The following is a 14,756-nucleotide window of genomic DNA, read 5'->3' on the forward strand; positions in this document are numbered from 1 at the left end:
AAACAATTTTGGTTTTTATAAAAAGCTGCTCTGAGAAAAAGAATGAGTTCTGTTACAGATATTTATAAATGTACCTTTTTCATTTTAAATCCTAATATATAAGTAAATACTGTAAAATTCCCCCAACTACCCTTCTGATTGAACAATACCAGCTAATTTACTGTTATCATGATTTTTACATAGAAAATCTTTTTTAAAGCTAAGCTTCACAACGTGTTTTCTAGATATTTCATCTGAAAATGAAAACTATAATTTTTCTTGGGATACTGGGAGCCACAATGTCAGCCCCGGTAAGTGATGTCATGGTACAATTGAAATCATTGTGTGAAACCCATAACAAGACTTCTTTTACCATTTCTGTTTTTTTTGGTTTTTTTGTTTAGCTTATTCCACAGCGCCTTATGTCTGCAAGCAACAGCAATGAGGTTAGTTTAAATACTTAAAACAATGTCCCCTGTTTTTTTATTTCTTTGTTTTATAGAAACACAGTGGGGAAGAGATAAAAAGCTTTCTGTTGATTTATCCTGCAATTCTACCCACTAGCTCTTTATATCCAAATGCGTTTCCAATGTTTATGTTTGTTTTGTATACCAAGTTGTTTCTAGAATATTACTTTGCCTCCCATGTTTGATTGCAAATTCTTTAAAAACAGAGACAGATTCTTGTATACCTTTTTGTTCTAATAACACCTGATATGGTGTAAATAGGAGTTTAAGAGCATAAAATGACTAACTAGATCACTGGAATGGGCTAAAGTTGTGCAATCTCATATACAGCAGGAGAGAGGTAGTTAAATCCTAACCTCTAATCACTGCCATTTATTTTAAGCTTAGTGAGAAAACATCTCACCTTTAACAGGAAATTATGATCAGCTAGCTCTGACTTGTGCTATATTTGTAGTAAACATTCTTAATAGTTTTAGCATGTTTAGTAATCTTGTTTTCATATTATCTTTCCTTCTCTAGTTACTTCTGAATCTTAATAATGCTCAGCTTCAGTCACTATGGCTTCAGGTACCCCTACCTCAATAATTATTTCAAGATACATTTCTGCCGCTCATTTCTTGGGTACTTGGTACGAGAACAAAATGTTTTCTGATTCTATTTCTAAAATCTTAATATTTTAAATTATGAATTTGTCCTATATATTCTAACTACCATTTGTTTGAAGACTAAAGTAAAAACTATAATCGGGTGAACACTTATTTATTGAGAACTTGTTATATGCCAGGCACAAAGTCTCATAACTATGAGATATTTAAATTAACCATTTTACACAAAATCATACACAGCTATGTGGTAAAAAAAAAAAAAAAAAAAAAAAAAAGAGAGATTTGAAACCAGTCTGGCAACTGCAAAAACTGTAGCCTTTATCTACCTAATTCTGCCCCATATGTCACATTATGAACACTGGGGATTTAGCATTGTTCCTGCTGCTTGCATGGCTCACAATGTGCCAGGATCTACCCTTTTTTAATAATGGAGCAATGGAAATATAGAAATTGTTTACATTTTGTCTCTTTTTGCTCAGGAGTAATTGTAAATTCTTTTTGAAATGAAAGAGAAATGCTTCCTTTCTTTTGTGTCTTCCCAGGGTCCATTTAATTCATGGATTCCTACTTTCCCTGAGATTCTACAACAGCAGCAGCAGGCTCAAATTCCAGGACTCTCCCGATTCTCTTTATCAACTCTCGACCGGTTTGCTGGACTGGTCCCAAATCAGATACCCTTCCCAGGACAGGTCAGTTTTGCCCAAGAAACCCAGGCAGGACGGCTGGACTCCTCACAGCCTCAAACACCACCACAGACTCAACAGGGCTCTAATAACGTAAGTCGGGCCTCTTCCATCTTGTTACCCAGAAGAGAGATAATGCACATGGAATGTGAAAAAGAATATGAACCAGCTTTGAAATAAGACAGGAGTTATTGAGCAAGAATTCTTTCTCATAATATGTTTCTACCATCACTGGAAGTAATTCCTTATCTTTCTGATTTCTGCCATAAAAAATGTTATTTAAGTCAGCAGTCTAGGACAAATCAAAAGTGTTAAAACATGTCTTGGAAAGGATAGCTAGGGAAATATCATCTTTAAAAAAAGGGCAATTTGCATTAATGATGGTACACACAATAGATGACCTTTTGTCATCATAGAAGTCTGCTAATACAAATTATACATTTATATGGCTAGGTCTAAAGAAAACAGCTCTGGAATTTTAAATTAAAAAGTCAAGTATAACTTTTTTATAACTCCTTTTTTGGCAGGTTATGCCCTCTGTGTTCTCCTTCAAAATGCCTCATGAGCAAGCACAGGTAAATGAAAGGAATGCCATCACTCCTATACAGAGATTGCTGTATACCCTCTCCATTGAATGCTTCTTCTATATTTATAGCTCTGATTCCTATAGCAGGGCTAAAAACATGTACAGTACTATCACGATCTAGATACCACCACTGCTGGGCTGGTAACAGTTTGTTAATATTAGGCTCACTTAAGAGCTCCAAAAGAAAGACCAGCTGAGACTCTTCAGGACCCCTGAGTTTCCAGAACATTACTGTGTTGGGAATTAAATAGCTCACTAAGCCTTAGGTTATGTCCTCTCTGCACCTAGAATGCTGGCATTTGGTAAAAACTCTGGAGAAATACCATGGGCTGACTTTGCCCAACCCTAAATTTTGGTTCAGAGAAAGATGCATTAATCTGTTAAAATACCATATGATACAGAGAGAGTTTTTCTGAGTTATGCTCAAAATATTTCCAGGTTGTTGTATATTTTCAGTTTAACTCCAATATTACAGTCAAATGGTGGTGATTTCCATTAAATAACAGAATCTTTAAAAAATGAATGCAAACTAGTAGAATCATTAAAGTAATATAGAAAACCCTCTTAATGTTTGGCTAGTTAATTTTATAATATCCTGGGCTCAAAGAAATAGGGACATGGATAAATTATATTATTCACCAGCAGAATATTGACCGTTTTGTAAAACATTACACCACTTGGCTTTAGTGTAATCATAATTATGTAATTTTGTCCACCCCTATTATAAAACAAAAGTTACCTCTAGACATTATCTCATTCTATGCCACAGCATTTAGAGAGTTAGATACCTGACAAGTGGAATTACTTCATTTTAAGGATCAAGAAACTAAGTCTTTATTAGATTAAGTTCCGAATCCTAATGAAAATAAATAGCTGAGTTAGAATATAATTCTTCACCCTTCCTTTAACCACCTAACCAGTGGCTCTCCAGCCTGGCTTTGCATTAGAATCTCTAGTGTTGATTTTGAAAATTACAAATGCCTGTACCCTGCCCCACACCTAATGAATGAAAACCCCATGAGTAGATCAAAACTGATTATCTGTTAAAATGTTCAATTAGTGTTTTTGATTGTTAGCCAGGGTGAAGAACCACTGTACAAAATATACCTCTTCTCAAACCACAGTTATCGTTTTTTTAGCTCTTATATCCAATAGGTCTCATTTAATTACACAAGGAAAGAAAATAACACACAAAACCCCATGTATGTACAATGATCCTCATTTTCTATAAACACATATGCATATACAGACATAAGTGCAAGCCAATACATGATAATGTGGGTGGTGAAATTGCAGGTGATTTTATTTGTTCCTTGTCTATTTCTGGATTTTTGAAGTATTCTACAATACTTATGGACTGTTTTAATAAAATGGCAATTATTAAAGGAAATACATTCCTGAGAATTCATTCATTATGGTAGAATTTCTAATACCATGTTCTGCAGAATATACAGTCTCAGAAAAATATATGGAGGGCTTCCCTGGTGGAGCAGTGGTTGAGAGTCCGCCTGCCGATGCAGGGGACGTGGGTTCGTGCCCCAGTCCAGGAAGATCCTACATGCTGTGGAGAGGCTGGGCCTGTGAGCCATGGCCGCTGAGCCTGCGTGTCCGGAGCCTGTGCTCCACAACGGGAGAGGCCACAGCAGTGAGAGGCCCGCGTACCACAATATATATATATATATGGAAAATGATGCACAGGCTGTCTTCTTAGATATTTGCAAAGTAATTTATATATAAAGTCCAAGGTGCCCATTTTAAAAAGCCTGTTATAAGTTGAATTCACTACTTCCTAATGTGTCTGACCAAGCAACATTGAAACAAAGTCCAGTGTCACTTGCAATACAAGTTTACTCTAAAGTTTGGGAAGGACTGCTTTATGTGTTCTTTTGTTCATAAAATTGCTAAATACAAATCAGCTTTAATACAATATCGATATTAGAGAGTATTTTGTTTTAAGTCTTGCACTAAAGGAAGCTCTTCTGTACTTTTCTGTTTACAAATAGATGCTTCTGTACTACCCAGTTTACATGCTCCTACCCTGGGAACAGCCTCAACAAACAGTCGCACAGGCATCTCCACAAACCGGACAGCTGCTGTTTGAGGAGCAGGTACTACAGGTGTTTGATTTTAGTTTGACTAGTTCCACCTGAGAATAAAGAAGATAAGGTAAATTTTCAGAGAAGAGAATATCTAATTATACTTAGTGCAAGAACTCAACAGCTTGAACTGGTGGTCATAAAAGGATATAGTGCTTTCTTTTAACATGTCACTAATTTGGAAATACACTCCAAGGCTGAATTTTGAAAGAATAAAGTCAGTGAATGGACTTCAGTCAAATCAGAGGCCAAAATCTGAATCATATTGGAAAATGAAGTTTTCTAACTTTTAAAAATCTACCAGCATCCCTTTTCTCATATACATGTGGCTATTATTTTTTTAAACAGCTACCATGATAAAAAGCACTTATGATCACCAGATCTTGAGGTAAAATTAGGTAACATTATTTTGAGTTTTGTGGACCTGCAATAAATTGGTAGAATTCTAATATAAATTCAGGTGTCTCATACATAACTAGATTTTAATTAGAATGGAAATTAGTTTGTTTTTTTAATTTATCATCATTTAAATCTTGCCTAACCAATTAGAGAAAACTGAAAATTATGCTTTAAATGACTGGTAGTAGTACTTCCAACGAAGTCATATTAATTTAAAGAGAAAGGGAGAGTTTTAACCTAGAAATCATATGGTGGTAAAAGGATGCTTGGTAATTTAACAATTTTTACCACCTAGAACATATACACTTTCAAAAAAGTCTTTACTATAGTATAAGATATATATATATACATATATATGTATATTTCAGTAATCATTTACCACCACATTATGACACAAATCATCAGAGCAAACCTAATGCATTTTTCTAAATTCTGACAGATGCCATTCTATACTGAATTTGGATATATTCCACAAAAAGCAGAACCTGCAAGTAAATGTATACCTTTCACTAAAAAAAAAAAAAAAAAAAAAAAAAAAAAACTTTTGAAACTACTTGCTTCACAAACTATTAAATCTATCAGTGCCCTTTAGCCAAAAACCACCAGGAACACACCCCTAGTTGGACAAAATTGGATTTATCCACTCATTGTAACAAGGGAGAACACACACCATGGAGAACTGTGGGGTGTCTTAACAGGAAGGTATTATAATGACTTCTTACAGGGTCTGGTCTTGTGCCAGGTGATTTTGGGAAGAGTTAAAGGAGTGATGGTTCACCTTGGATTGGGTGTTCTCAAGTAGTGGGGAGAGTTCTGTGATTGGGTAACTTTCTAATTCTTACCTAGAAGGTAAGAACAATGGAGAGAGGCAAAGGCTGTGACTGGTAAAGAAACAGGAATTATTCAGATTAGCCAGGACCTAAGGATGCCTGGTGTTTCATGCCTTGCACAGGGACCTTGCTTTGGACAAGATTACAAAGTGGTGTTGTTTTGATTGTACTTCATCATGTTCAGAGGCGACCTTGTCTGATGTTGGTGTTCTGTAGGATTGTTAATGTACAACAGGAGAACATGAAGGTCCAGAATAGAATGTCAGGACAGCTCCTGAAAACACTGCAGCAGAGTTATTGTGTCAGTCCATTTTCTCAGAGTCAGGAGCTGCTTTTCTCTTTCTCAAATCTAAATTATTTTGTTTGTTTTTAAGAAGCTAATTGAAGAAGTTGGGAAGGGTTTAACTGTCTTGGGTGCAAAACAATATATTTTATCAATTAATAATTTAGACTTTTTTAAGCTTTACGGTTTTTCAGGTTATGCCGAGAGGACAGCAGCAACCAGCCTTTGATCCCTTCCTAGGCACAGCTCCTGAAATTGCTGTGATGGTAAGTTTCCTTACCACACTTTGCTAGCTACTGTAAATCAGCAACTGACAACTTACAGGTCCCTGCAGTACTGTTCATTTTAATGAAAATGTTATTATTCCACACAATTATTACTCCTTCCCCCTGTAATCTTTTTCCAAGCAAGATTCAATTCACTCAGTTCATCAAATATTTATTGAGGATTACTATATGCCAGATACTCTCCTTGGGTACACTCATTTAAAGTCAGGTATTAAGACACATCCATGTTTGCTGGCATATATTCATAGTCTTTCTAAAGGATAGATTATAATCTAGAAAATTAATAAAGGTATTTACTTCTCAAATAAAATCCTTGCTTTGCATCTCAATCCTATTGCTTTATATTCTTCCCAATTTTGACCTTGTCCTTGAACCTGTAACCACTTTTTTTGTCACCCTTATAGCCAGCAGGAGGAGTGTCACCATATTTACAAAAAGAAATGATAAATTTTAAGCACGCCAATACAGGAATTTTCATTCCTTCAACTTCACAAAAACCCAGCACAACAATTTTTTTTACTTCTGCTATGGACACATCTATTACCCCAGAACTCATGGAAAAGAAGGTAGAGTAATCAAAGATTCATTTTATGTAAGAAATTGATGTCTAATAGAAAGTATAAAGTTAGTGTTTAATTTATAGGACTTAGTCATGGAAATAATGACAGTTAAGATATAGTAGAATATATGGTCTTAACCTTGAATAGGTTAATAATAATTGCTTACAGATAATCAATTAATCAGAATATAATTTAATTTTGATTTAATAAGAGCTTCTTATGCATATCATTTTTTCACTAGGCCAAGAGCAATAGCCTAAAGGAACCATAAGATGTTGTCCTAATCATTCAGAATTGTGGTAGGTATTTGCTAAGAGACATGCCTTAAGTACCCTGACATGTTGTAAATTAAAAGAAAAAAATTATAAGGAGAACTAATGAAAAGGTGTACAAAAAAATAAAAAAAATACAAAGCTACTAATAATTAAGATATTTTAGCAATTTTTTAAAAATAAAAATAAATTTTTGAGGATCATGTCTGCCTATGCCATAAATTTGCATAAACTCTGAAAACACAAATAGTAAATATACTAGGTCCATGTAAAAGACATTCAACAGATACTATATACAAAGTCAGTTCTCCCAAATCAACACTTCACTTTGCAAGCTAAAAGTTGTAATAATGCCAATACATCTGTATTAGTTTGGAATGAAATAAAGTCTCAAAGTGATAAAAAATTTGTATAATCACATGGAAATTTTAAATTCCATGATTTTTATTTTAAATATAATTTTAATTAATTACCTGTCTTAATGGGCTTGGTTGGCTATGAGGGTAGTGTGTGTTTGATAGAAGGGCAGATTGGGATGACTCCAAGAAGTAAAAAATGCACACTAAAAAGCAAACAAAAAACAATTAAAAAAAAAAAAGAAGAAGAAGCTAACAATTTGGCATGAAATGGAAAAGTAAAAGGCAAAGATTTTTGAAACCTCCTCCCTGCTGCCTATGAGTCTCTTCTGATTTTTCCTTCTGTGAAAATGAATACTTAACATTCTTCAGATTTAAAAAAAACCTATGAAATTACAGCCAGAAGTGAATAGTGTGAGCACCTCTTTAGAAGTCTCTTCTGTAATGTAACATTTCATTCAATGCAAGTTTCAAGCTTTTTAATCAGAAATACTAAAGGGATTTCAGTAGAGTGTGACCTTCTGCACCAATGCCAGAAAAGTATTTTATTTCTTTTTAAGCAATTTAGAAAAATCTAGGAAATTTTACAGAAGACAGTCTAATGGTATTAAAATGCTCTTTTATTTTATTTTTCAGAAAAAAGATGTGGTAGTGCCTTGGATATCATTTTAGGCTATTTACTTCCTCAATGTTAACATCAGGTCTTTGAAAAATATAAAATATTTTGTCTCTTCTCCTGAACTTCCTTTTACTTATAAATAGTATTATACTCTTTAAATGTCACAGAAAAGTAATGCAATCACTTAATAAGCCTTAGCTTTACAAAATTGTATTTCTTTTCAAATATCCTGTCATTGCATAATCTGGAAAGTAACAACAATGAGAATAAAACAAATATCACTGAATGAATTGTATAATTGCATTAATAAAGGAAGGCTCTGGAAAATGGTGGCATCAATGAGAATAAAGACATCCTGTCGGGCTTCCCTGGTGGCCCAGTGGTTGGGAGTCCGCCTGCCGATGCAGGGAACGCGGGTTCATGCCCCGGTCCGGGAAGATCCCACATGCCGCGGAGCGACTGGGCCCGTGAGCCATGGCCGTTGAGCCTGCGCCTCCAGGGCCTGTGCTCCACAGTGGGAGAGGCCACAACAGTTAGAGGCACACATACTGAAAAAAAAAAAAAAGACATCCTGTCATTGGATTTACGAGTGTGGTGATTGACACTAATGAACTAAAGTATGTACTTAACTTTCACATATCATGTCATTATTCCTCCCAGGTCCCTTCAGCTAGATTCCTTCTGATGCACTCCTTATTAAAATCAAAATTATTTGGTGGCAGATGTCATTAAGTGCACACTCCCAATATGACACAGATACATGGAAGGATGGCTGTCATCACCCAAAAAGATAGCTCCCCAGGAAGATGTATACTGGTTTGGAGAAGCAACATCTAGTACAAAATAGGGCACAGATTCTGGATTTCATCAGATGTGGCTTTCATTATGGCTTTCAACCTTCAGCAAGTCACCTAACCTGAGTCTCAGTTTTCTGGTGTAAAACAGAGATAACAATATTTACCTTTTCAAACTTTCTGAAAGGACTACATGAAATAACACATGTAAGATATCTGGTTCATACGAAGTATGGCTGTCCCTTGAGCAACACAGGTTTGAACTGCGGGGATACAGTTATACGTGGATTTTTTTCAATAAATACCTCCAACCATACTATACGATCTGCAGTTGGTTGAATCCTCGGATGAGGAACCACAGATGTGGAGTGCCAGCTGTAAATTTATACATGGATCTTTGACTGTGTGCGGGTCGTTGTTCCTAACTCCCACTTTGTTCAAGAGTCAACTGTACTCAGAAAATGTTAATTTTCTCCCTTTACTTGCGATTATGGAAGTACTTCTTAGTTATTTTCTCAGCTTTGAACTTTCAGGTGAAATTCTGAGAAAACAAAAATTGACATTCAATATACTTCACGTATTTGTATGTAGATGTGTATTGATGTGTGTGAAACTATGTGTATGACAAGGAAAATGAATGAATGAGTGAATAAATAAATGAATGAACATGTATTAGGTGGTTTCAAGCAAATTTGGTTAATATTTTACTTTAAAGTTGATCACAATTCCTAGAATCATATCTTTTTCCAGCACTTAGTAATGTTATGACCCTGGAATATGTTACTTACCCTATAGAATAGTAACCCAATAATCACCTATTCTACCTTCATCTTATACATTGTCTTTTTTTCCCCTAAATTGGTGAGTTGAAAGTAATTCTGAGTAATTGACAGACCTCTTAATGTTGGACATGACATGGGGAGTCAAACAATGAGATGTCTGTTCAAACACACGTTTGGCACTTAGGAACATGGTAATTCATGCTGAATGTTTAGAAAACATTCTGGAACATAGCAAGTATTCCACCTCTCTTTTTAAGGAGGAGGAGAAAGGGGATGGTCAGAGACTAAAGAAGAGAAATGAGCACAACATAGCTCTTCTATTTGAAGGTACAGTGAAGAGAAGCAGAACTCAGGAAAAACCACAAAGCTCAAAGCATCATGCTATAATTGTCAAGAACTTGGCAGTATTAGGGGTTACAATAATAAATGCTTTGAAAATTACACAAGTTATATAAACACAATATTAACATATAAAAGCATAAAATAGATAAGTTCTACATAAATAAAATAATGCAAAGATAAACATTGAGAAGTTCCTTCAAGAATACATATTTTGATAAAAACATTAATATTAAGTTAAGCATGCCAAATTTCTTTCTTTATTCTAGGCAATATTAAAAGGACCTTATTACTCTGGATGGTTTTTAAAAATCCAATTTAGTGACTCAGCTTAAAAACTTTCTGTATCTCAGACTGTTCGGTATCTAATCTGTTTCAGGAAGATGTTAAGTCTTAGTAAGGTATTCTTGAGCAACAACTATGTTTGAAAACATGAATACTGTAATCACTATCAGTGAAATATTCTATATTTTCACACTACTTTATATAAGAGCTTTAAACTCTATCATTTTTGTTAATAAGTTTAGGAAGACAAGAGTGTACAGTTAATGGAAATATCGCCAGGAAACGTGCAAAGAACTATGTTTTATGTTTCTGTTTGTTTTAACCCTGGCATCCAAATCTCTCCATCCCATGCCAGTGTAAGAAAGGCAAAGCAGAAAAAGCAGTTCAGTTTTGAACAGATCTAACCAGAAAAACTTTATGTAGAATAATTTCTCTAGAATCAGCATTGCTTATAGTTGATAATCCACACTTTAGCCTCAAAACTTTCCCTACCAACCTTCACCACTGGCTGCTTCATATCTAAATATATTATAACAGCATTAGTTCAAGACTGATGTACATAACCCATGCGTGTTCTCACCTCCAATAATGCTTACACAACCAATCCATCATCAGAGTCTCGTCATACTTTTAAATGTATAGTTTAAGTTTGATGAGTTTGATTTACATATACACATGTACATACATATACATATAAATGTGTATACTTTGGAACTATCACCCCATCAAGTTGCAGAACATTTCCACCACTCCACCTTCCTTCTCTTTTCTGGTTAATCTAGTCTCCCCATTCTCATGCCAAGCTACTACTTTCAAAAATAAAATTTCTATCACCATGTATTAATTTTGCTTGTTCTGGAACTTTATATAAATTAAATCATACACTATGTATTCTTTTGTTTGTTTTTTTGTTTTGTTTTGTATGTTCAAATTGCTTTTTTTTTTTTTTTAGTATAGTTTTTAGCACTTGTTATCATGGGTGAATTTGTTTTTTTTGGTTTGGTTTCTCTCTTCTTTCTTTTTTCTAATTTTTTAAATATTTTTATTACTTTATACACTTTGTATTCCTTTGTGGCAGCTTCTTTCACTCAGTATAATGCTTTTGTGATTCATTCACGTTATTGCTTAAATTGTATGTTACATTATATGAATATACTACAGTTTATTTATTCTCGTACTGAAGAACATTTGGGTTGTTTCTAATTATTTACCATTAGGAATAACAATGCTATGAACATTCCTGTACAAGTCCTTTTGTAAACATATGGTTTCATTTCTCTTGAGTAAATACCACAAAGTGGAGATAAATCATAGGGTAAGTTTTTTATAAGTAACTGCTAAGTAGTTTCCAATGTGGCTGTAACATTTTATACTCTGGTTAGCAATGTGTCACAATTCTAATTCCTACACCTTCTGGCCAACATTTAGAATTGTATTTTTAAATCATTTCCATGAGTTCCTCTTCTATCAAACATCCCTTCAAAATTAACTTTCACAAAGTTTGACCTCTACCCTCTCTTCTCTCTCAGAAACCACTGCATGAACATTTCTATTGCTGTGACTTCAATAAACATATATAAGTTATCCCTGACTCCTAAATCTGTTCCTCAACCTAATATATTAAGCTGTTCAGTCTATATCTACTCTAATATATTACATATTTTGCAGCTTTAATTTGCATTTGCCTGATGACTAATAATATGTTGTTTTTCTATGCTTACTGACAATTAGTATATTTATTTATTTATTTATTTAATTATTATTATTTTTTTGCAGTACGCAGGCCTCTCACTGTTGTGGCCTCTCCTGTTGCGGAGCACAGGCTCCGGACGCGCGGGCTCAGCGGCCATGGCTCACGAGCTTAGCCGCTCTGTGGCATGTGGGCTCTTCCCGGACCGGGGCACGAACCTGTGTCCCCTGAATCGGCAGGTGGATTCTCAACCACTGAGCCACCAGGGAAACCCTATTTTTTGAATCAGTTTTTCAATCATATTCTTATGATTGATTTGTAAGAGCTTTTTACATATTCTGGATAACATACTTGTCCCAATAAATGTTATTGTGAATACTTTTTCCAGTCTGTAGCTTGTCTTTTCATTTATTTCTTAGCATGGTTTTTGAGGATTGGATTGTTTTTTGATTTTTTTTTTTGGCATAGTTAAATTCGTTAGTTTTTGAACGTTAGTGTCTCGTGTCCTAATAAAGGAGTCTTCACCTACCTCAAAGTAATGAATATATTCTCCTATATTTTCTTACAGAATTTTTAATGGTTTAGCTTTTACATTTAAATCTGTAGCCATTGATTTTTGTGTAGAGTGTGAAGATAGGGGTCAAGGAAAATTCTTTCCATAAAGATACCTAATCATTCCAGGATAATTTGTTTAAAAGGTTATCCTTTCCTTACTGAATTGCCTTTATACCTTTATTGAAAATCAATGGACTTTATGTACCTGCATCTATTTTTGACTATTTTATTTCATTTAACTGCTTTTCTGTCTTTGCATCAACACTAAACGGTCTTGATTACTATAACTTTATGTCTTTCGCATTTCCATATAAATTTTAGAGGTGGATTGTCAATTTCTACCCTGCTAAGTTTTAATGGATAGTGTTGAATCTCAAGATCAAACAGGAAATGCTCGGCATCTTAACCATATTGAGTATTCCAGTTCATGAACATGGTATATACTTATTCAGGCAATAATAAGAAAGAATTTTTTGGCTTTAGAATGCTTATATAAAAATAGAAGAAATGCTTAGAATCAATTATCTAAGCCAGGGGTTGGCAAATTACAGGCTGAGGGTCAAATCCGGCCCACATCAGTTTTTTTGTAAATAAAGTTTTATTGGAAGACAGCCATATCCATTCTTTGACATATTATCTATGGATACTTTCACCCTACAATGTGTGAGTTGCGTAGTTGCAACAGACTGTTTGGACCACAAAGCCAAAAATATTTACTATCTGGGCATTTCAAAAAAAAAAAAAAAGGTCAGATAGTAAATTTATATTTTATATAAATTTTTATATTTATCTCTGAAATGTTCTGTGGTTCTCAGTGTAGAAGTCTTGCACTATTTGTTAATTATTTTTCTAAATATTTTTATGTTTTTAAATTTTATTTTCTATTTTTAGCATATAGCAATGCAGTTGATTTATTTTTAATATACAGAAGTTTCTTATTAGTCATCCATTTTATACATATCAGTGTAAACATGTCAATCCCAATCTCCCAATTCATCACACCCCCAGCCCCACCCACCACTGCTTTCCCCCCTTGGTGTCCATACATTTCTTCTCTACATCTGTGTCTCAATTTCTGCCCTGCAAACCGGTTCATCTGTACCATTTTTCTAGGTTCCACATATATGTGTTAATATGCTATATTTGTTTTTCTCTTTCTGACTTACTTCACTTTGTTTGACAGTCTCTAGATGCATCCACGTCTCTACAAATGACCAATTTCATTCTTTTTTATGGCTGAGTAATATTCCATTGTATATATGTACCACTTCTTCTTTATCCATCCATCTGTTGATGGACCTTTAGGTTGCTTCCATGACCTGGCTACTGTAAATAGTGCTGCAATGAACATTGGGGTACATGTGTCTTTTTGAATTATAGTTTTCTCTGCGTATATGCCCAGTAGTGGGATTGCTGGATCATATGGTAGTTCTATTTTTAGTTTTCTAAGGAACCTCCATACTCCTTTCCATAGTGGCTGTATCAATTTACATTCCCACCAACAGTGCAAGAGAGTTCCCTTTTCTCCACACCCTTTCCAGCATTTGTTGTTTGTATATTTTCTGATAATGCCCATTCTAACTGGTGTGAGGTGATACCTCATTGTAGTTTTGATTTGCATTTCTCTAATAATTAGTGACATTGAGCAGCTTTTCATGTGCTTCTTGGTCAACTGTATGTCCTCTTTGGAGAAATGTCTATTTAGGTCTTCTGCCCATTTTTTTTATTAGGTTGTTTGTTTTTTAATATTGAGCAGCATGAGCTGTTTATATATTTTGGAGATTAATCTTTTGTCTGTTGATTCATTTACAAATGTTTTTCCCATTCTGAGGGTTGTCTTTCATCTTGTTTGTAGTTTCCTTTGCTTTGCAAAAGCTTTTAAGTTTCAATAGGTCCCATTTGTTTATTTTTGTTTTTATTTCCATTGCTCTAGGAGATGGATCCAAAAAGATCTTGCTGTGATTTATGTCAAAGAGTGTTCTTCCTATGTTTTCCTCTAAGAGTTGCAGTTGATTTTTGTACATTGAGCTTGTGTGCAATGATCTTGCTAAATACACTTATCAGTTTCCACAGTTGCTTTGTAGGTTCCATATTATTTTCCACCAAAAAAAAAAAAAAAAGGTTTTCTGGAAATAAAAATAATTTCATTTGTTTCTATTACTCTGTACGTTTTTAATTCCTTTTCCCACTTTGTTACACTGACTAGGGTATCCAGTGTAATGGTGATTAGAAAGAATAAAAGTGTATATACTTGCATTGTTCCTGGTATTAGGAGGAAATCATTCATTA

At 34.3% G+C, this 14,756-nt stretch overlaps 1 protein-coding gene across 1 annotated transcript; it reads left to right on the top strand.

Annotated features, from left to right (window-relative positions):
• Window positions 1-239: 239 nt before the first annotated feature.
• ODAM (odontogenic, ameloblast associated) lies at window positions 240-6,790 on the top strand (the record flags this gene model as incomplete). The annotated part of the gene is given in 9 exon segments (XM_079711139.1): window positions 240-290; window positions 384-425; window positions 966-1,013; window positions 1,594-1,827; window positions 2,262-2,309; window positions 4,324-4,428; window positions 5,255-5,311; window positions 6,138-6,194; window positions 6,620-6,790. Coding segments are annotated over 9 exon segments (813 nt in total).
• Window positions 6,791-14,756: the final 7,966 nt, after the last annotated feature.

Source organism: Hyperoodon ampullatus, assembly GCF_949752795.1.
Source record: "Hyperoodon ampullatus genome assembly, chromosome: 1".
NCBI lineage: Eukaryota > Metazoa > Chordata > Mammalia > Artiodactyla > Ziphiidae > Hyperoodon > Hyperoodon ampullatus.